Genomic DNA, 23,189 nt, shown 5'->3' on the forward strand with positions numbered 1-23,189 from the left:
TGTCTGTTTATTTAATTCCAAAATGAAACATAGACATAGCTAACTTTAAGGACAAATTAAGCCCTGGATTCTGGTTTGTTTTTTTTAAAACCCAGTTTAATGTAAAACTAGGTTGATGTTATAATCCTAGATTTTTGCATGTGAGTGCTGTTCAAAAACATGCAAATGTGAGTAGATCAATAGGAACTGCTTCTGTGGGAAGGAAACAGTGCTCCATGTAGTCATACCACCCACATGACCTAGGAGGTGTCTATGGACAATGCCAGGTCTTTGGCATAGAAATGGAGATGAGCACCAACCCCCAGAGTCGGGCACGACTAGATTTAATGTCAGGGGAAACCTTTATCTTTACTGTTTTAAGTACTTTGAGAATTCTTGATCTTTTTCATAGCTTTACAAAAAATCAATGAGTTATTTGGGGGTTTTGTTTCACTTAGTGATTCTGTCACTTAGCTTTGTCATTAGAATATGATGGCCATGGCCCCTTAATGCAGTACTACCTCCATATCTGTGAGACAGGTATTCCTGAACTTACCCTGGAAACAGGAAACTGTTGATAATAGTGAACAACTTCCACCACAAGTTACCATAGTGTCACTCTGGAGGACACAGGCTTTCCAAGGGACTCTGTAGTAACTTCCAGGGGAAGCATACTAGAGAATAGCCTGGAGGACCTAGGAAATTTCATCTGATGCAGGTAGATGAAACTCTAGATTTGGGGATTGTATTATTCTTCCATATTTGTTTTTAAAGCTGGTTGCCTTTAAGGACAAAAGCTAGCATAAATTCCTATGCAGCAATGAAACAACAAATGCCAGCATTAAAAATACTTTCCCACCAAATTGAGAGTGACTGGAAAACAAATGAGCAGCTTGAGGTGATTTTGCAAGTTTTCAGAACTGGAAGAGTAACAAGATCTTGGATTTCAGGCAGTCTTAAATGAGAATGATGCTACTGTTGGAAAACCACAATTGGAGAAGCCTGCTGAGCTTGGCCACTCCTTGCAGTTGGATCCTGGTGGCCTAAATGGTGCCCTCCTCCTCGTTCGTGAGGCACTGTCGAAGAGAAGCAATGAAGTACAGGTGAGAGGGCTTTGGAAGCTTTCTTGCCAATGAGACTTATAACACCACATCTGTATTAATACTTTCCTGTTTGTATTGTCCAGCCTTTAGGACTTCAGCCACTTCCTTCTGTTGCTAATCTGTTTTTCTAGTTCCCTCAGGCTATTTCCCACTCCAGGGATTTTCCTTACAACTTCTAATCGTCCCCTCCTTCCATAAATGTTTCTTTCTGTCCTACATTTGAACCTTCTTTCTGTCTTTTCTTTCAGTCTGTCTAATTCCCCTCTGTGATCTAACACTCTATGCATTCTGTTTGTACCTAATAACCTTTAGTTTCCATATTGTGCGCTCACTTTTTTTAAAATTACTACTTTTTGCCTGAATCCTTTTCAGCATCTGAGGCAGCAACTCTTCGCTAGTCAGAATTCTGTCACTTCTCTGGAGAAGCAACAAGAGCACTCCCTCTTTCAAGGACAAAGAATTGAACAGCTAGAAAAAGAGCGGGATACATTCACTAGCCAGATTCAACATCTGCAGTCCACAATTGAAACTTACAGCAGGTTCGTCTTATGTGTATTTCCCCTTCCTTTAGAGTAGAGACGGACATCTCTCCAGCTGCCTTTGGACTTGCCCCATCAAGGCAAGCAGCCTGCCCAGTGCTGAGTGATTATAGAAGTTGCAGCTAAAAAGTATTTGGAGGCTCACATTTTGTCACACTGGTTTTAGAGACTTTTATTGATCTTAAATAGCAACTAACCATTTTTATCTTGCATTGCATTTTCTTATTTCCATGCAAATCTCCCTAATATTCCTACATTAAAAAAATCAATTGGCATAAGTTGTGAAAAAGAACTTGTTTTCTGTATTCTTTAAACTCTTCTCCTCTTCAGGGGGTCATTTGAAAACATTTCAGTGGGGACATGTTTCCCCTGATTAGAGAGAAGTGGTCATTTGTCATTCTGCTTCATTTTCATTTATTCTCTTCAGCTGTTCTGATGGAAAAGGGAATAGCAGTTCATGTTGTTGCTTTTCCATAATTTTTTTTCGTGTCAGGAGCGACTTGAGAAACTGCAAGTCATTTCTGGTGTGAGAGAATTGGCCATCTGCAAGGATGTTGCCTAGGGACGCCCGAATGTTTGATGTTTTACCATCCTTGTGGGAGGCTTCTCTCATGTCCTGGCATGGGGAGCTGGAGCTGACATTCAACCTGCTATCCCCAGATTCGATCCGCTGACCTCTCAGTCAGCAGTCCTGCCGGCACAAGGGTTTAACGCATTGCCACCGGGGGCTCATTTTCCATAGCTGCTATTTCACATGTTACATTATCTTACATTTATAATATTTGATTAAATGGTTTATAACTACTTCACAGGGACTATGCTACCCTAGAGAAATCCAGGATAGAATTGCAACAGCATTTGGAAGTTTTGGAACAAGAGGTCAGGCATTTACGTCAAAACAACACTGAACTGCAACTTAAAGGAGACATGGTGGATGGGGAGAAAGAAGAACAGCAGCAGGAATTGCAAAGGATGATGAGGGAAAGAGAGTACATGTGAGTTTTGATCTATTCTTCTACATATTTCTTTTCTCCAAATAGCTGAATATGTTGTTGCTGGGTAATTCAAATTCACAGGGGAAATAGAGAGTGTGTGCTATGTTATAAAGGAAACTGAAACTAAAAATGACTTGTCATAGATTATTTAGTGAATTTTATTGAACCAGAATCAAAAGCTGAATAGGAGACTTCCTGTTCAGTCTCACCTCTTTAGGCTACATCAATTTTCTGTTTTATATGTGAATTCAAAGGAGGAAGAGTGGTGATGAATTAGAAATACTCAAATTTCTAATTCAGGCCAACTATGTATCTCTATTTTACGACAGTAGTTTTATGGGAGACAATTCTCATCTGTGCACCCACATCTTGAAAATGTGAGTGACCTTTTCTGTTTCATCTGGCATTGGTATGAAGGAGCTCTCTCTTGACAGTAATTGTAAACTTTGCAAAAATTATGAAGATTTGCACTTCTAGCCTCGAGAAATGAAAACCATGCATCTTTTTAAGCACTAACACCACACTTAGACTCCTTTCTTTAAAAAATAGTGTTTCCCCCCATTTTTAGCCAGGAAGATCGAAATGCCCTTGAAGAAAGGCATTCGTCATTAAGAAATGAGTTGATAGCTTTGAGAGAAGCTCTGGAAAAGTCTCATCTTGATGGAGAACTGATGAAGCAAGAAAAATATGAACTTGCTTCAGCACTGGAACAGGTATAATTGTAATTATTTTTTTTCTCATGATAGATGAACTAACTCTTGTATTTCCAACAGGAAACCTCAGCCCGACTAAGCTATATTTATTAAACACAAAATCAAAAAGTGGTGATACAGCACACACTGCAGTACGGCTCTATCATGTCTAAGCAAAAGTAAGATACAAACGAAAGTAAAATGAAATTTTCAACATGAATAGCATTAGTGAAAATAATACAAATTTGATCACAAAACAGACAGCAGGCATGAAAGCAAGAATAAGAAGTTGGGTTGGATACCATAATATAAATAAGAAATTTAGGATTAGTGACCAAAAGAACTTTCTAGATCATGTCCTGTTTTGCCAAAGTCTTCTTCAGTGAAGGCCAAAGCTTATTGATGAACTGCCAAAAATCCACATAAACCAGTTGTGCTGTTGCACCCAAGCTGCTTTAAATGTCTTTAGTGCTAATGTGTATTAACTTTCTATCAGCTGGTTTGCCTTCCTGTTTGAACAAGGAACCCCAAAGAATCAATGCCCACGTTATTGCATTCAAGAAACGATAACAATTTATTAATTGGTTTTGGGCCTATCTCCACCCAGGCACTAACTTGATTTCCCCACAACAAAGTCCATACTTAAAGTTTGAAGGTAACTGGTGGTTCTTGAAGTCACTCCTAGTGGATGATTCTGTAGACAAAGGACAGATGAAAGTTTCCCTTGCTCACATTAAATTCAGCTTTGGGTGACTGCAAGCGGAGGAGGAGCAAATGTTGGGAAACTTCACTCTTTCCCTACAAAATCCTGTCCCACCCACTCTTTTCCCTGAAGGAGACAAAACTGCATCACTCTAGATTACTTCCTTTAGTCTAGAAGATGAAGATAGACATTATGGGAGTGTAGTAAGTCTAAGTGAGAAATAGTTAGAATAGAAACAGTTAAACAGTTCCCCACACTTTCAATCATTTTTGCACTTATTCACAACTTTCAAAGTCTGCTAAAGAAAAATCAGTAGAAAGTTTGTGCACAACAGTATAAACAGTATGTAATGTCTAGTTCCAGTCTAAATTAAAATGGTGCTATAGACTTGTACTCAGACATTTTCATGTTACTAAATTAATTCAATAACGTACCAACAACTGAGCAATATTTTTCACAGGAACACAAATTATTCTAGGAACAGATTCAAAGATATTTTAAAAAACATACTAGGTGTTGTGCTTATTCTCCAAACCATTTAGCCACCCTGACCACAGAGAAGCATACTCTTTTTAAAAATGCAGTACTTTGGGCAGTCAAACAGTGTCTGATCAAATGTTTGACTTCATAAAACAAGTCCACTTCCAATATTGTTCTATGATGTTGGCATATTTCGATGAACCATAATCAAAGCTGAAGGTTTTGAGAAACCACTACTTAATGTTGTATCCAGAAAGGAAATGAAAGATTCCTATCATGTCGTGGAGGTTGAGGGAGGAGCATATTAGCTTGAGACTCTTCTAGTATACTTTCTGTATTTTTGTTAGATCTAAATGTCATTTTTGTGTGCACCAAAATTGGCTTGCAGGTTGTTTTTTTAATCCAAGCCATTGATCAGAAGCTTGTTGTGTAATTATTCCTGGATGTTTTCTTTTGGGGCGTGTATGTGTGTTTGTTTGTGTGTTGTTCAAGACTGAGCAATCCCTTGCACAGCTAACCAGTGCTCACAATAAGCTGAAGACAGAAACTGCTGATCTTCAAGGTGCCACTGCAAAGATGAGTGCCCTTAATGAAGCTCTAGCTTTGGATAAAGTGGGTTTGCATCAAATCATCCTGAAGGTAAGCAGCATGTTCCGAAGGTAGTATTTCTGTGCTGAGCAGTCAGAATGGGGAGATGAAGTTCAGAGTAAGGCGGTGTTCCTCATTTGTTGTTACCATTTCTGTGAATATAGATGGAGCAAGAAAGCCAGGTGCTTTTGGACAATGTAGATCGCCTGGAGAAGATGAAGTCACTGTCACAGAAGCAGCTCAAACAAACTGAACAAACAAATGAGGAATTATGTACAGAGAAGATCCGACTGGAGAAATTACTACAAAAGTCTGAGGAGTTGCAAGAAGGTTTACAGGATGAGTTAAAAATGCTGAAAGAAGAACAAAAAGAGACTTATGAGAAACTGAGCCAAGTGAGTGTTGTGGCAAACTTGAAAGTTACTCTGATTGGTAACTTGATGGCAACAGCACTCTGCTCCTAAGGCAGGGTTGGGCAAAGTGCACCCCAAAGGTTATATATGTGTGGGTTGTTTTTGTGTTTTCTGTACTGTGTATGGTCATGTTTCAGAAGCATTCTCTCCTTACGTTTTGCTTGCATCTATGGCAGGCATCCTCAGAAGTTGTGAGGTCTGTTGGAAACTAGGGAAATGGAGTTTATATATCTGTGGTATGTCCAAGGTGGGAGAAAGAACTTTTTGTCTGTTTGAGATAGGTGTGAATAAACGTAAGGAGAGAATGCTTCTAGATCATGGCCATACAGCTCGGAAAATACACAACAACCCAGTGATTCTGGCCATGAAAGCCTTTGATAATGCTGTGTATGTACACGTCCCATGTTTTGTGTTTAAAAAATGCTGCACCATTGATTTTTCACTAGAAGAAGGCATAGATCTTTGTTTTAGTATATGGATTGTGTGTATCAGGGAGAGTGTGAAAAACATTTTAAAAAAACCTCAAATGCACATTCACAACCCCACAGCCTTGAACAGTTTATTATACTAAGGATTGTTACCTTTTTGGAAACTGTTCTCTCTTTAGGAGTAGTACTTCATTAGAAGGAAATATCTATAGAAATAAAAGCTATGTTTATTATTATGATTGTTTTAGTGCCCTATATAGGCAAGTAGGGGCTAGAAAATAATGGCAGAAAATTATGTTTGGAGCTGGAAAGGAATCTAGTTCCAGTTCTTTCCATGAAGATGCTGAATAGCTGTTATTCTGTACAGTTCCTGTATTCTAAGATCAGAAGAGGCAAGCAGGGTCTTTTATTGTACAATTGTTCATTTCCTCTCCAATTTAAACTCCATTGAATTTAGAGAGGCCTTTTCACAAGAAAGTGGCTATGATATTGCAATCTCAGCTTGATAATTCATAGGATACTATGCTGTGAGCTGCCCTGAATCCCCTTCATGATGAGAGGGCAGGATATCATCATCATCATTTAATTACTTATTAATCGCCCTCCATCCAAGATGCTCTAGGCGATTTACAAGCTAAATTGTAAAGGATAAAAATACATACATACAGATATTGATAAAATTAACATAGATCAAAAGCTCTAGTAAAAAGCCAGGTCTTAAGTGCTAGGATAAAAGGCCCTAATGCACACGTGGCTCTCATATAGGGCGGCAAGGAATTCCATAAGGCAGGGGCAGAAATAGAAAAAGCTCTGCATCTGGTCCTTTCCAAGTGCAGTTCTCTAGGACCCGGTATATAAAGTAAGTCGCGTTGGGATGGACGTTGCGACCTCCGATGATGGGAGGAGAGATGGTCCCTAAGGTATGATGGACCCTGGCCGTAAAGAATTTTAAAGGTTAGAACTAGCATCTTATATAGACCACGGTAATCAGTTGGAAGCCAATGCAAATGCCACAGCACTGGTGTTATATGGCATCTCATGGGTGTTCTTGTGAGTAGCCTGGCTGCCACATTCTGAACAATACGGAGCTTTCGGGTCATAGACATCGGAAGGCCAACATACAAGGCATTGCAATAGTCCAGCCTAGACGTGACCGTGGCATGGATGACTGTTGCCAGAGCTCATCAGATAGGTAGGGTGCCAATTGCTTCATTTGTCGTAGATGGAAAAAGGCCTGTTTGCTGGCAGCAGCGACCTGAGCTTCCATTGTCAGCTGCGAATCCAAAACGACACCTAAGCTCTTAACGGTAGGTGAAGGAGATAGGGCAGCACCATCGAAGGTGGGTAGCAAATGGGTCAGATCAATCGAGCGGCCATGCCAGAGAATCTCAGTCTTCGCCGGGTTCAACTAAAGTCTACTAGCATGCAGCCAGTTTGACAGAGCCTCCAGACATAAGGTGAAATTGTCTGGTATTGACGTTGCTCCCGGCTCCAAGCACAGAAGTAGTTTAGTGTCGTCCACATATTGGTAGCAGTTTAGGCCGAAACTCCAAGCCAAACTAGCAAGGGGTCTAACGTAGATGTTGAAGAGAAGAGGGGAGAGAATTGCACCTTGGGGTACCCAAGGTGCAGTAAATAAATGTAGTAAATAAATAATAAACAAAAAAGCTGCTATAGCGTATTAATAGTTAGCAATTTGTGTGTTCCTTAAACTGGGGAAGGGCAAATTGCAGGCTGTTTCTATAGACTCCAGGGATAACTGTGTTTGGGAAGCTAATGGTATTCAGATCCATACATATACTTTGTACTAGTGGCCTCTTATATAATCAAGCTGTTCCATAACAAAGTTATTGCATATTAATGATCTATAATAATTTTATGATCTCCTTTAATGTGCTACCTTCCAAAGATGTGGTGAAACTGCTCATTTCCTGTTCTTCAGAAGATATAGAGAGACTATGTCCTTCTGCAGTTTGGTGCAGCATATATTGGTTAATTGTGACTATGTTAATTGGTGTTGGGCACTTTTTTTTTTAACTTTAACTTCTTTAGGTTCATCACCAGCATGAAAAGACTATTTCCAGTTTGGAACAAACACATCAGGAATCAGATCGTCTTGGGGAAATGCTTGCAAAAGTCTCCAAAGAAAAGGAAAAACTAATGTGTGAGAAAGCTACTTTGGAAGTACGGTTAGGTGCTGTTGAGAGGGAGAAGTCGGCCCTTATAGAGCAAGTTACAGAGCTCAGGTAAAAGGCAGGTGGAGGATAAACCTTTCCTATTTCAGTACTTATTGTCATGAGCTTATTGAGAAGAGATTTTCATCAGAACTGTATAATCTTTTGTGTCTTGATTCTATGGCATTGTTATGACCTCATCACATTTGGAGTTTTATGGCCCCTTTTCCCTCTTCTGAACGGGGCCTACCAAGTGCCATCAAACAATGTTGGCTTGACCCCGCCCCCAACACATTTGGGCGGCCCCTAAGCAACGTTCTTGCAGACTGCCAGTTCTTTTACACCAGAAGCGACTTGCAATATATACTCAATTTGCTTCTGACACAAAAAAACCCCCATTTGATGGGGACAAGGACAGGGCGCCGACACGCCTTCTCCCATATCCACCATATGATGGGGGAAGGAAGGAGGGCACGTTGGGGGTACCACGAAGTACCCCTGCCATTTTGTTGGCAACTGCCACCAAAATGGCATGGCCCCAGGGGCCATGTGAAGAGGTCTTTACATTTATATCCTGTCCTTCTCAACCTTGCAGGGGACTCAGGGCATCTCACAGAAAGGCACAATTTGATGCCACTTTTACATACATAAGATAAAACAAAACATATATATTATAATCAATAGTTAAAACACATAATCTTTAAAACAGTTACATTAAAAACCAAGCAGTCCAAAGGCATATTCCAAGAGTCATTCCATAAATTGCACTGTTCTATAATCACTTATTTTTCATGGCTGTAAAACGTTCAAACCATACCCCAAACTGGAATCCCATACATACTTTCTAAAAATCTATGAAAGTCTGAAACTTCTGTTCTGCAAAATGCTGACTTTCCAGTTTCAAGGACGAGTTAAAATTGTCCTGGGATTTTTTTTTAGTTTGTATCTTTGTACAGTACCTGGGTTGTTTTTTAAATGTGGTTTAGTTTTGTTTCCTAATCGTACTTGCAGATTGAAATGGATTTTGTTGGATTAAATCCAGAAACAAGAGATTAAAGATAAACGCCATTTCTGTGCGTGTAACTTCTAGGTCAGTAAAAGATCTTCTGGAATCAAGCCTCTTTCAAGCTCAGCAACAGGTGTCTCAGCTGCAAGTTGCCAAGGGCCAACTAGAAATGAAAGTTCACGCAATCAGCCAGGCCAAAGAAGTGATTCAAGGTGAGAAGGAGTCAAGATTTCAATGGTATTAAAGTTGCCTCCATATTGAACAAGGCAAACAACTGGTAAAATGAGATTTGAAGTCGTACTGCATGTGGTTTTTCTTACAGGAGAGGTGCAATGCCTCCGTATTGAACTGGAAGCAGAGAAGTCAAGAAATGAGAAAGAAAATGAAGAAAGGGTTCAGCTGCTCTCACAGGCAGAGCAAAAGCACCAAGAAACCCTCAGCCATTGCCAAATTGTACATAAGGAGGAAATGAATGCAGTCTTCCAAGAGTTGGTATGCAAACATATGATCCCTTTTCTCTTTGTGAAAACTTGTGATGAAATCTGTGGGTTGGAGGGAAATTTAACAGAATATTGGACTAATAATAGAAGGCTTTAAAAGCAACTGTTGCATACAATCAATTGTTTCTTGTACAACTGTTATGTCATATTGATGATATCCCAAATGCTTGAGACCAGAAGTGTTTTGGATTTTAGATTCCTTTGGATTTTGGAATACCTGTATTTGCAAACAAGATGTTTTGGAGATGAGAACCTAAATGCAAAATTCATATACCTATGTTATATACACATATATAACTTATACATATAGCCTGAAGATAATTTTAAACAATTATTTTAATAATTTTGTGCATGAAACAAAAGTGTGTGGGCATTGAACCACAAAAATGCAGAGGTGTCACTATATCAGTCATTGGAGAAGTTTGGATTTTGGAGTATTTCAGATTTTGAAATTCCAGATACTCAACCTGTAGTAGCAATCTTTCAAATGTTTCACTTTTTTCATTCCATCTTGGCCAGTGTAATCTAGAAACACTTTTCTTGCCATGTAATCAAGTGCAGGCTTTTAGAAGCCAAATTAAGCATCATTTTAAGAACTGAATTATAGCTTGGATTTGCTTGATATGTTGCCAGGAAGGTGAACGAGAACACCACCGAATAGAATTAGAGGAGGCATTGAAGCGCTCCGCCAAGGAGAAAGAAGAAACTGAAAGCGCCTGTGAGCAGAAGCTCCTGGAGCTACAGGAGAATATCACTGCTATTCAGACACAAATGGAAGATGAGCTCTTTAAGGCCCAAAATGCTAAGCAAGAGGTAAAGTGGGATTGCAGCCTTGCTTATTTCCTTTTGTTACTAATTCGTTAAAAGTAGCTCTATCCTGCCTATCTCTCAGCATGGGATTCAAGGTGGATTACAATAATTTTAAAAGGAATAAAGTAAAACAGGCTAATTTAGCTAACAAGTTGTTCTTTTAAAAAAGTATATATTTAAAATGACTGAAAACATTTAAAATATAATTTCCAGTAAAAAATTAAAACTACAGGCTGCCACTCCATATAAACACTAAAGTCAAGGTTTCCCCTTGACATTAAGTCCAGTCATGTCCAATTCTTGGGGTTGGTGCTCATCTCCATTTCTAAGCCAAAGAGCTGACATTGTCTGTAGATGCTTCTAAGGTCATGTGACCGGCATGACTGCATGGAGCACCTTTACCTTCCCTCTGGAGAAGTATCTATTGATCTACTCACATTTGCATGTTATCAAACTGCTCCCTGGATTCGAACTTCTGACCTTTCGGTCAGCAAGTTCAGCAGCTCAGCAGTTTAACCCTCTGTGCCACTGGGGGCTCCATACACTACTGCTCCATAATTAAAATTGAAAGGTCTGCCTGAATAAAAGCACCTGTTATACTGATATGTTTTCTGTGTAAGGTATTGTGTTGCTGCTTAAAAGAAACACAAAACTTTCAACCCCATACCAAATATTTGTTTCCTACATATTTCTTTTCTTAAGGAAATGAAACTGTCTTAGTAAAAGGGGCATTCAAAACTTCACTGGTATCAAAAGAGAGTTGTAATGCTTTGCAGGCAGCAATGTTTCAATATTTCCTTATGCAAAGATTCTTATGAATGGATCTTGCCTCTCTCAACTTAGTTATGGAGTTCAGTTTGAGGTTCTCTGAAATTCTGGTAGACCCCAGTGATGGCTCCCAATAAATGAAAATAAATGAAAATGTTTTAGCAGATCTCTTTTTCACATGCATTTGATGAACTCCACGTTTGTTCAGTTGTACTTCGTGCAGTTTATTTCTGAATGTAAGCTTACATTTTTTTATTCTTAATTTTTATTTATACAGTTGCTTTTAGAAAAGGAGAATGAAAGGAAATCCTTACTAGAGGAGCTTCTTCAAACAAAGGAGAAACTCACTAGTACACGTCAGCAACTAGAATACTTCCACCAGGAAACCAAGAAACACGAAGAAGAGACACAGGTAGGAGTTAGAAACAGAAAAGGCTGGAAAATGTTTTGAAGGCTATTGAGAACATTCTAACATTCTAAGAAGATTTGCAATTATATTTTTAACAGAGTAAAGCTGTTTCATCATAGTATGGTTGGTTGGCATGCAAAAATTGTATACATTTTTGCCATGTCCATGAATTTCAGAACAACTGTCTGTATTCAGTCACATCCATGTTGTATCCCTTTTTCCTTATTCTATATTTGCCATCTTCTCATTGTGTGTTATTTTAAGTGGTTTGACATAGATCTTTGTCTCATGAAATTGTTGGCTTACATATTATTTCAATAGCTAATTAACTGCATAATATTTCAATTGTTCAGCTGGTGTAATTTTTTTTCTTTAGCTTTACCAAACTAGAAAAGTTACAAATTAATTATCTTTTGTTGGGGAAATAGGTTACTGTACAGGGTCTGGAGGCTGATCTGAAAGATGCCCAGCGTAGAATGAAAACACTAGAAAAGAAGCACAAAGAAGAAATCAAATCTTTAAAAGAGGAAATCAACATCTTTCTTCAACAACGAGATGCTTTACAAAATCAGGTGATTTTATTGGATACCATTGTTATGTCTGGTAATGAGACAATTTTCCTACTTTTTTCTAGTGTCAAACATACACTTTTTCCTCAAAGCAATAATGTGAGTCTTTTGTGAAACAAACCTATGCCATGGGAGCTTCCCAAATCCTTGTGGAAAACTATGCTTTGTTGTTGTTGTTGTTGTTGTTGTTTTATATCCAGCACTGTTGTATGAAACAGTGCTGGATATAAAATTAAGCATTATTTTAGGGAAAACCAACACTGAGGATCTCTGACATTTCACCAAGCTTCTTCCATTGTATCCAAATGGATTGGTAGTTGTGTTACTATTATTATTTATATCCTGACTTCCCCAGTGCTGTTATCATGCTGTTAACACTTTCATTGCATATTCAGACTCCACAAAAAACCAGCAAGAAAGCAAATGTTAAATATTATGCAATTCGGCAATGTGTTTTAATATTTTTATATTGTTTTTATGCTGTTTTTATTATATTATGTGTATTTATGCTTTTCTTATTGTGGGCACTGTGCTGTGCCGGTTGTTAGCCCCCCAGAGTCCCTCTGCTGAGGTGAGATAGGACGGGATATAAATGTCCTAAATAAATAAAATAATAATAAAAGTAAACTGCAAGTCAGTCCCAGACTGTCTATGACTTGAAAGAGACATGTGGGTAGATACGATCATCTCTCCATTGGTCAGTGAATTCTCTATCTTTTCATTGTCCTCTGCATTTTTCAGGTCCAAGAATTAGAGTCCCAGCTACTGATAGCAAAGGATTCTTGCCAATCCATTAGCCAGGAGGCACAGCATCATTTGAGAGAGGGGCAAGAACAGTCCAAACAGAAGGAGCTGGAAATTGCACATCTCCAGAAAATGCTGGAAGCAGAGAGAAAACAGTGTGAGGAGATTGAACATCAGAGTATTGAACTGCAAAGCCAGAAGGAAGAGATGGATCACAGGAACACAGAACTGCTAGCTATGCTGCAGAATCAGTGGGAGGCAGAAAAACACCTAAATCGAGAGCTTCAAAGAAAGCAGGAAGAGGTGGAGCGGCAGTGTGCAACTCTTCAGGCCCTAGAAAGGGAGCAAAACCTGTGGGTAGAGGCAGACCGACAGAATTCTGAGCAACACAATGCTTTGCAGAGGCAGTTGGAAGAAGCAAAATTTCAAAATAAGCAGCTACAAACACAGAAAAGGGAAACAGATCTTCAGAATGTAAAGTTGCTCCATCAGAAAGAAGAACTGGAATGTCAGAATGCACAGCTGAAAGTTGAACTCCAGAGCCAGCGAGAAGAGGCTGAATGTGAGTGCACAATACTGCAGAGCCATTGGGAAGAGGCACAACAACGGTATTCAGATCTGCAGAACTGGAAGGAGAAAATTGAAGATCAGAATGCAGAACTGCAGGCCCTGCTTTCTCGCCAACGGGAGGAGATGGAATGTCAAAACATGGAACTGCAAAGCAAGCAGAAAGAGATAGAATACCAGAACATTGCGTTGCAGAAGATGAAGGAAGAGAGGAGTCAGTGGGAGGAAGTGGAAGGCCAGAATTCAGAACTTAAGGCAGCATTGCAGACTATGGAGCAGAAACAAGCCAGGTGAGAACAGCTTGTGGGTGTTGTTATTTCTTCCCTGCCTCTCCCTATGGGAAAAAAACAACAACACATAAAATAAGTTTGAATGAACATATAAGAGCAATACATTTCAAACAATCACTACATAATTTAGCAAATTCCACCACTGAACTACGTACTGTGGAAAAAAGGAGGTTCCCGAAGCTGTCTTGGAGTAGCGCATGGCTTGTATGTCCTGAGTCTTCTAAGCGGTCTACAAGGGAAATGGAAGGAGTACTTGAGTGACTGCATATCTACCCAGATACTGACAATACCACACATGCCAAGAATTCAATATCTGGCAACCCAAAAAAGGCTGTTTTCAAAACTCTGACAACAGAATTCCTACCACCATCACCACCATTCCCTGTTATAGTTGGCACCAAGTCTTCCAGACTTAGCACTAAAAACCTACATATTTTTTTCAGGCTTTGGATTGGCTCCATATTGCTCCATATTGCACATGTTGCTTCATGTTTAATGTTGCCTTAATAGACTTCACAACAATCAAGAGTGTAGTTCCATCTCAGTAGGGAAAAAGCAATCAGCATTTTGTGGTTTCATGCATTATTCTTTTATAATCTGACAGAAACCCTACTTTACTCTTTCTCAGCCTGGCTCTATCATTGAAGGAAACAGAGGACAGGGCCGAGAAACTGCAAGAAAGTGATGATGCTCATAAGGATGAAATTGCTAAACTGAATACAGCCTTGCAACTAACAGAACAACTGCTTGCTGAGTACAGAAAAGAGATGCAGGAGCTCAACAATGAGGTACTGTTGACAAATGTTAACATACATTGTAACATCTGTTTATCTACAAAACCTCATATGGCACTGTTGTCATGAAACACAAATAGGTCTTCTTCTTCATTATATCTTTTGCATCTTCTTTTACATCATATGAATAAAACTAGCCCCTTCTTTACTCTGGTTCCTGAGTTCCAGTGAAGAAGAGCAAGCTACTCTATAGGTTAATATGTGTGAGTCTAGAAATTTTAGTCAAAAATATCAATCTTAAAAAAATGTATTCATGGGTCAATGTTGTAGCAAGGTATACAAGTTTATCACAAAAGGAGCTATCCACTTCTCTGAATGGTAAAAGGTGAGAGCTTACTCTGCACTGAGAACCTAAAAGAAGTACCAATTACTCTCTTGCCATAGCACCGCTTCTAGCCATTTGGATGACTGGCCTCCTGAGGCAGAATTGGTGCTTTTTTCTTGTCTTGGAATCACCTTCAGCTTATCCATGGGTCATATTAGAATTCACAATTTCCCCTCCAGAACCTGTCTTCAGCTTATAAATTAGTATATATGGTACTTCATAGTACCATATATACTATGAAGTACCATATATACTATGCTACCACTTCATTGTTATGTTCTTGCTTGCTGTTCCCTTCCAGCTCTATTGGCTCCTCTTTATTTAGGAACATACAAAACACATTTACAGCACAGTGCCATTGGATCCTTTATATCTGTAGTACCCAGCACTCTTAAGGAACACATTAAATACGTTTTTCCTAGTGAGCTGCATTTAGTTTCTCTTCTTTGGCTTGCAGAATGCTTACTCCTAGTTTCTGCATCTTTATTTCTGTCCCCACAAACTATGTTGTATCCCTACAGATACAATCGCTCAAGCAGAAGTCAGCAGAGAAGGAGGCTGCCTTGGTAGCTCACCAGGAGCAGCTTATCCAAGATATAGAGGAATCCCATACTAGTGAGCGACGTCTGAAAGACTCTGTGAAAGTGATGGAGGCTGAAATGTCTACCTTGCGCCAAAGCCTACGTAGCTCAGAGAGTAGGGCTGAGGCTTTGGCATCTGAATGCCAGCGCACTTGCTCTGCCCATTGGGAGACAGAGTCCAAGCTAAGCAAGTTACACTCAGTTCTTCAGTACATGCTCTGTAATGGCCTTGAAGCAAAGGTGGAACATGGAGGGCATGGAGACAACATTTGGAATTCATTGTCCCTTCATACAGGTGAGTTCAAGCAAGTATAGAGTCCTTGTTGTCAGTTTTGAAGTACACTGACCTCTCGTGGATAGTTGTGCATATTGCAGTTGGTTATTACTTTGCAAAGCAGTTGTTTGGGGAGATAGGAGACTTCTGTTGCTTTTAGCTTCTTCCTCTTTTTGATTTTGGGCCAACTAATGCAGGCCTTTGAGCACCTCCTGGGCCCAACCAGAAGCTGGCTGCTATGATAAATCCCATTTCTAAAAATGTTAGGAGCATACATTCTTCTTTGTGTCAACAGACAGATGTGTATTTCTTCCCTTTCTCCCTGCAAAAATGTCTTCTATTCTCTTCTGTTCCGTAAACCTTGTGCAAGTGAACAGAACAGTCCTTCCATATGTGTGCATGATGGATTGTGTAAAGAAAAAGCTGCCTTGCTTTAAAAAAAAACTGCACATGAATGAAGAATCCACTCCTACAAAGCACCTAGTTTCTCCATGGATGTTTGGCAGGAAGTGTCATTCCCACCTCCTCCAGCTGTTCTTTAGCAAGATGACTGTTTCTTTTTTTATGAAGAATTGCTCCATCCATTTCCATGTTGTGAATTTAGATCAAATACCAATAAGCTATAGCATGATATCATTGTGCTCCCCATCCTCATCTTGGACTAGATGTTACAAGGAAAACAGAACAAACCAACAGGAAGCAGTAGCAGCTCTACCTGTCTCTCAACATCTACTTGTTTGGCTTCTAGACTTTATCTATGAATTTTCACATGTTACAGAAGAGCTTTATTTCTTCAGAACAGGATAAACTCATAGGACCAGCTTTGTCTCCGTCCAAGGACTTTTCCACAGAGCTGAGTGTGGAGAGAGTGGTGGAAGCTATTCAGAAACTGCGGAAAGATCTGTGGCAATCTCGTCTAGAACGGGTAAACGTTACCTTGTTTTTATAAGCATGTTAGTTTCCTATCTTGACATCTTAGTTGCTTCAAGACATAGATAATTTAAAAGACCACGAGGGAATGGATTTGAATTTCACTGGGAGGGAATAAATTTGCTTCATTTTATAAAGGTCACTATTCCTTTATCCTTTTTGCAGTGCTTCCAATTGCCATGTAAAACAAATATTGAACCCTTGCTTTTCTTTCAGGATGAAGTGAGAAATAATATGGAGAAACTAAAGCAACAGCTCATTGAAAAAGAAGGAGAAAGAGATCGCATCAGTGCCAAAGCTCAAGAGCTTCAGAAATGGTTTAATGAAAGCCAGGAAGGTACAGCATCTTTCTTTTAAAAAAATAATGCCTCCTGTGGGTCTCCCAGAAAGAGAGCTTTTTGTTCATGAGGTGGGAACTGAAGAAAGAAATTGCAGTAATGATTATAATAGGGTATCTACAGAATTTACTATGTCTGACTTTGTAGGGTGTGAAACAAAGGAATGTTCCTGAAAATGTTGGAACAAGTGGGCCCAGGTTTAGGATACCGTTTTATTAAAATTATAAATCTGTGATTATCTCTTCAAAAGAACTGTTTCAAAATGTATTTATAACTGAAGAAATGAACTACAGCTAATTTTGGAGCCATTTTAAAAAGTGTAATAGATGTCATGTTTCTTTTTTCACTGAATAAACAATACAGTGCTAATAATAATAATAATAATAATAATAATAATAATAATAATAATAATGGAGGAAAATTCTAAGAGTGCCTTGGACTGTGAGAAGATCAAACCATACTCTAGGAAATAACGCCCGACTGCTCACTGGAGGGAAGGATATTAGAGGCAAAGATGAAGTATTATGGCCACATAACAAGAAGACAGGAAAGCTTGGAGAAGATAATGATGCTGGGAAAAAAGGAAGAGAGGCCAACCAAGGGCAAAATGGATGGATGTTACCCTTGAAGTGACTGGCTTGACCTTGAAGGAGCTGGGGGCAGCCACAGCCAACAGGGAGGAGCTCTGATGTGGGCTGGTCCATGAGGTCACGAAGAGTTGGAAACAACTGAATGAATAAACAATAAAAATAATTTTATTTCTTACCCGCCTCTCCTCACAGCTCGAGGGCGGCTATGGCATTGCTAAAACTCATAATCAAAACACATAATCATTTAAAAACTCTCCATAGAATACACATATTAAAACATATTTCCATAAAATAAATATTAAAATATGCTGAGAACTGAGATTTGGGTTCTAAATATTTGGTGTAATAAATCAATCGCCTGCTCATGTTAATTTCCATTTTTCTGCCTGTTGATTTCTGATTTTGTCTAGCATCTTAACTGTTATTTTAAAATTCTGACATCACATCAGACCAGAGGTTTTAACTGTTAATTAACTTGGCTGAATTGTTCCATTCTATAAGGCAACTAAAAGATGTGCCATACAGCAATACCAGCTGAAAGAATTTTTTTGTCTATTTAGAACTCAGACCAATAAGAGATCCAATAAAAGTGTAGCCAATAACATGCTTGAGAGGGAAGTTGTATGCCACATTTTTTAGTTTCTCTACAGGATGGAGTAATTCAGTTATGTTCATTATAATTAAAGCCTATAATCTGAAGTTTAAAGTCAGTTTAAGTTCAGCTGCTAAACAAAATCAGAAACTGAAGTTTGAAACACATTTGCAAACTATTCTTTGGTGTGATGTGTGAGATTAGAAAGCTATTACCACTATCACTGTCTGCCAAAAACTACAATATGTAAAGAAAGAAATGTTTTGCTAATGCAAAACAGCAACAGTTTCAAGTAATTTCCTTTCTGATTTTTGTTTGGAAGCTGAAAACATGGCTTAGATTTCAAACTATAATTAGTTCAAACCATTATTTACAAACTCCTTGAAGGGCATGTTTCTAAAGTTCAAAAACTTGAAAATATAAAGAAAGGCACCTGTCCTGAACCATTATTTGGTGTGATGTCTAGACTGAATCAGAGATAGAAGTATGCAATTTTCAATTATTTTTAAAAATAATTGATTCTGATTCTTTCCAAAAATTACCCCTGTTGTTTTGCACTGATTTTGTTCCTTATGTCAATAGGGAACATACTGAAATCTTCTATTTTATCTCAGCTCTTTTAAGAGTTTCTTTGATTTTTGCTTTCTTTTAGTTCCCTGTGACAGAACTGAAAATCCTCCACATTACTTTTTCATTATAAGAAAAAAAGCAATTGCCTGATTTCTCCCCTCTGTTTCTTATTACCTATTCTTTTTCAGAAAAAAATAAAGCAGAAGGCAAGCGAGGCTCCTTAGAGTCTGCTTTGAAGACAGAAGTCATTGCCTTCAAAGAAGAGAATGTGACTTTGCGTGGGAGGATGATCACTTTGGAGAAAACGCTTGAGAGTACAGAGAAGCAAAGAAAGGATATGATGGTGAGACTAGAAGATTATTTACAGAGGTTCACTAGCATGAATTTGCCTAGCAACTTGAGACTATTTGCCTTCAAATAGCAACTTGACACAGGGAACATTACTATCCTATTTAGTATACTGGATGCCAAATTAGAACTTGAGAATTTGTGCTTCCTAGTAAAAGCAAAAGTTTCCCCTTGATATTAAGTCTAGTCGTGTCTGACTCCGGGGGGTGGTGCTGATCTCCATTTCTAAACCAAAGAGTCGGCATTGTCCGTAGACGCTTCCAAGGTCATGTGGTTGGCAAGACTGCATGGAGTGCTGTAACCTTTCCGCCAAAGCAGTACCTATTGATCTACACACATTTGCATGTTTTCGAACTGCTAGGTTGGTAGAAACTGGGGCTAACAGCAGAAGCTCACCCTGCTGCCCAGATTCGAATTGCTGACCTTTCAGTCAGCAAGTTCAGCAGCTCAATGGTTTAGCCTACTGTACCACCAGGGGCTTTACAATGAAGTAAAGAATGTATTGATGTTGCTTTCATGCTACTGTTATAGTTTGCCTTTTTCCTGAAACTGGGAGTCAAAGTGGCTCAAAATAGAGTTAATTTGAAAACTACAGATAAAAGTTAGTTTACAAAATAAAACACATAATAATACCACAATTATATATATAAAAATCTGCTGTTCCCTGCCATGTCTTTTTCCCTTGGAATTTCTTGTTCAGCCTTTTGCAGAACCACACTCTTTCTTGCTCTAGTGCCTTCTTCCTGTGCTTAATGTGGTATCTGATTTCCACAGCTCATTGTAGTTCTTGCATCTATTCAAATCAAATTGCCTGCACCATGTATTAATATGTCCAGAGTTAAGGATTTTCTTCATTATGAAGAAATAGTGGCTGCCCTCTAAGTTGGATTTCAGAAGTTATGACTAGAGCATTTTATTTATTTATTTATTTATTTACAGTATTTATATTTTGCCCTTCTCACCCCAAAGGGGGCTCAGGTCAGATCACAGAACACATATATGGTAACCATTCAATGTTGATTATACAATGACAAGACAGATAACAGATAGAGGTATATTTAGGTTTTTTCCTCACCATTTGGTATGTTTTGGAGGCTGTGCTTGGTACTGGCTGCAGGGGTTGCTGTCGCTCCATCTCCTTGCCGAAGAACTTTCCTCCGAAAATACCTCCCCGCTTAATGCAGTTCTACTCACATTGCTGTTTTTTGTCTGCTATGTGGGCAGGGGAGCTGGGCTGAAGGTCAGGAATTCACCCTGACCTGGCTTCAAACTGTCAACCTTTCGGTCAGCAAGATTTACTGCAGCTCCAGATTAAAGTGCTGTGGTAAAGCCGGCCCCTTCATTATCTCTGCTTGGAAGTGATACTACTTCAGTAGAAATATTAATTAAGAGTGGTGCTAGTTTATTTTTATGCTTATAGTTGAAATATTAATATATAGACTTCTAATAGTCCAAGGAAAAAGTTAAGATGATTGACTGAGCATGAGTCAATTAGAAAGCATGCCAGAAGAGAAGAACAAGTTCTGCATAGGCCAACTATTGAGTCTACATTTTTACATAATTATTTTTGTATTCCAGGATGAACGAGACTCCTTACAAATGGCTAAGGATAAGATGACATGGGAGCTGGACCTTCTTCGTGAATCTGTCAGAGCCTCTGAGATTCAAACACATGCCATGGAAAAGATGAACCAGTCTCTGGAGCAAGAGCTTCAGACAGCACTCTCAACACTCAAAACTAAACACGAGGAATTAGAAACTCAGCAGAAGAAACTTGAAACTTTGTACAAAGAAGCAGAAATAGGAAAAACTTTGCAAGAAAATTTAGATCGTCTGACTGTTTCTCTAGAAAAGAAAGAAGAAGAAATAAAATCCCAGCTACAGCAGATTCAGGATCTGGAGAGGCACAGAGAAGTGCAAAAATCTGCTATGGAACATCTGGCTGAAAGTCTAGAAAAGAGAACTCAAGAAACTGAATGTCAAAAGAACCAGATTGAAGAAGTGAAAAAGCAGGAGAAAATTCAAAAGGCTGACCTAGAGAGAATAAATCTAGAACTAGAAAAATCACTCCAAATGATGCAATCTCAACAGGAAAAGATCCAAAAACTAGAGGATCTGACACAAACTCAAAGCACTATCTTGCAAAGTCTGACTCTTGATCTAGAAGCAAAAGTAAAGGAAACCCAGATCAAGGAAGAAAAAATCCAAATTTTGGAAAAGAACGAATCTTCTCAAATTGGGAGTTTGCTGAAAGAGCTTGGTGACTTGAAAATGCAGTTGACTGACAAAGACTGGGAACTCGCTTCTCAAAAGCAGCTCCTCCAAGAACGTGAAGAACAGGGGAAGAAGCAGGAGAAGAGTCTTCACATGAGTTTAGAGCACATGAAGGCCATTCTGAGGGACAAAGAAAGGGAGGTAGCATCCCGAGAGGACCGGATAGCAGGTTTCCAGCAACATGAAGCTCAGAGGGAGAAGCATCTCTGTGATCTTAATGAGAAAGTGAAAGAGTTGGCATTCACCTTGGCCCAGAGAGATGAAGAACTTGAGTCACAAAAGCAGCAAATAAGAGAGATGGAAAGAGAAATGGAAACAGAACTAAAGACTCTCCGCGAACTTACAGCAAAGACACAGTTATCCCTGAAGGAAAGAAATATAGAACTGGAGTTCCAAAGGAAACATGAAGAAGAATTGGAAAGGCAGATAAAAATTCTCCTTGGAGATGCGCAAATCAGCACTGCAGTCCTAAATTTGGAAGACAGCAATGCAGAGTTTCAGAAGGATCAAAAAGAGCAGCTCAGGAAACAAACAGCACTTGACATGCTGGAACAACTCAGAGCTTTGCTAATGGCGAAAGAGAGAGAAATAAAATCCTTGAAAGAGCAGCAAGAGGAACACAAGGAAGAAAATGAGAGAACCGTCAGGGAAATGCAAACAAACCTTCAACAAGCTTTGAAAAATAAAGAAGTACAGTTGCAGTCCTTAAAGGAGGAGAACCGCCAACTTTACCAACTAGAGGAAAAAGCAGTTGCACAGACAAAATCTGTCATGGAGAATTTGGAGTCCACCAGAACTTCACTTCATGACAGAGAAAAGGAGATACAGTCCTTAAAAGGACAGATCAGGGAAGTCTCAAGACAGAAAGAAGTAGAGCAGACTAAGGCTGTAAGCTTACTGAATGATCTGAACAAGATTAAGGAATCAAGAACAGAGACAGAAAATGAGATACTCAGACAGGCAGAGCACATTAGGACATACCAAGTTAAACTGGAAGCCACACAGGCAGAATTGCAAGCATGCCAGACTAGGGTAAATGAACTGCAGTCGGTAATTAAGCAAAAAGAAGAAGAGAATGAGAAAGATTTCCAAAAACTCCAACACAAATATGAGCTAGTAAAAAAGAATGATACGCATCTTGGGGGAAATGAGGAATATCTGGAGGAAAAGCAGAGGGGAAAAGGAGAAGAGATAAAAGCTCAAAGCAAACAAGAGAAAATAAAAGACGAAATCAAGATTCTTCAGGAGAACATACAGCAACTTCAACATCTTCTGAAGAAAAAAGATGATGAGGTTGAATGCCAGAAAAGGGAAGTGGAGAAGCTGAAAGAGAGAGTCAAAAGTAAAGAGAAGGAATTGCTAAGCTGTAGTGAGCATCTTAAAGAAATAGTTTCTTCTCTGAATTTGCAAGACAATGAAGATGACAACTTACAGAGCCATATCCAGAAACTTCATATGTGGAAAGAGTTGGAGATAGCCAGGAGCATGGCTCTTCAAGAGAAAGACCAGAGGTTGACCCGGCAAAAGGAGAAAATTCAACAATTTGAGGACGAAAAAAGAGCAAAGAAACAGGAATTGGACCATGTCACAGCTATCCTGAAAAAGACAGAGAATGGAGAGATAGAATGGAGAGAGAAAGCCCTGAGACTGGATCTGTCCCTTGCCCAAAGTAAAGAGGCCCTTACAACCCTGAGGGAGGAAATGACTATCATGCAGAACATGCTTTCAGAAAGGGACAGGGACAGGCACAATCTGCAGGTAAAATCTTTGGTGCCTCTTATCTTATAAAGCCTTTAGGTTGATGTGATAGGAAACA

The 23,189-nt window shown here is 39.1% G+C and overlaps 1 protein-coding gene and 1 long non-coding RNA gene across 4 annotated transcripts in view; one reads left to right on the forward strand and one right to left on the reverse strand.

Annotated features, from left to right (window-relative positions):
- Nucleotides 1–23,189, forward strand: part of CEP250 (centrosomal protein 250) — a 39,789-nt gene that overhangs the window by 10,837 nt on the left and 5,763 nt on the right. For 2 of the 3 annotated variants that reach the window (XM_060772423.2, XM_060772424.2), the window contains exons 10-28: nucleotides 930–1,082; nucleotides 1,455–1,621; nucleotides 2,434–2,616; nucleotides 3,185–3,329; nucleotides 4,984–5,130; nucleotides 5,244–5,474; nucleotides 7,973–8,166; nucleotides 9,185–9,312; nucleotides 9,423–9,592; nucleotides 10,234–10,413; nucleotides 11,456–11,590; nucleotides 12,016–12,159; nucleotides 12,898–13,757; nucleotides 14,386–14,545; nucleotides 15,398–15,752; nucleotides 16,529–16,656; nucleotides 16,878–16,998; nucleotides 18,940–19,094; nucleotides 20,678–23,131. In XM_060772423.2, the coding sequence (XP_060628406.2) occupies nucleotides 930–1,082; nucleotides 1,455–1,621; nucleotides 2,434–2,616; nucleotides 3,185–3,329; nucleotides 4,984–5,130; nucleotides 5,244–5,474; nucleotides 7,973–8,166; nucleotides 9,185–9,312; nucleotides 9,423–9,592; nucleotides 10,234–10,413; nucleotides 11,456–11,590; nucleotides 12,016–12,159; nucleotides 12,898–13,757; nucleotides 14,386–14,545; nucleotides 15,398–15,752; nucleotides 16,529–16,656; nucleotides 16,878–16,998; nucleotides 18,940–19,094; nucleotides 20,678–23,131 (6,210 nt within the window). The remainder of the gene's footprint in view (nucleotides 1–929; nucleotides 1,083–1,454; nucleotides 1,622–2,433; nucleotides 2,617–3,184; nucleotides 3,330–4,983; nucleotides 5,131–5,243; nucleotides 5,475–7,972; nucleotides 8,167–9,184; nucleotides 9,313–9,422; nucleotides 9,593–10,233; nucleotides 10,414–11,455; nucleotides 11,591–12,015; nucleotides 12,160–12,897; nucleotides 13,758–14,385; nucleotides 14,546–15,397; nucleotides 15,753–16,528; nucleotides 16,657–16,877; nucleotides 16,999–18,939; nucleotides 19,095–20,677; nucleotides 23,132–23,189) is intronic. The other variant, XM_060772425.2, reaches the window with a different exon arrangement.
- Nucleotides 13,714–20,294, reverse strand: LOC132773276 (uncharacterized). Its single transcript, XR_009631306.2, has 3 exons — nucleotides 20,175–20,294; nucleotides 13,913–13,986; nucleotides 13,714–13,801 (listed from the first exon to the last, which is right to left on the reverse strand). It is a non-coding gene; the product is annotated as an uncharacterized lncRNA (long non-coding RNA).

Source organism: Anolis sagrei, chromosome 4 (assembly GCF_037176765.1).
Source record: "Anolis sagrei isolate rAnoSag1 chromosome 4, rAnoSag1.mat, whole genome shotgun sequence".
NCBI classification, from domain to species: Eukaryota; Metazoa; Chordata; class Lepidosauria; order Squamata; family Dactyloidae; genus Anolis; species Anolis sagrei.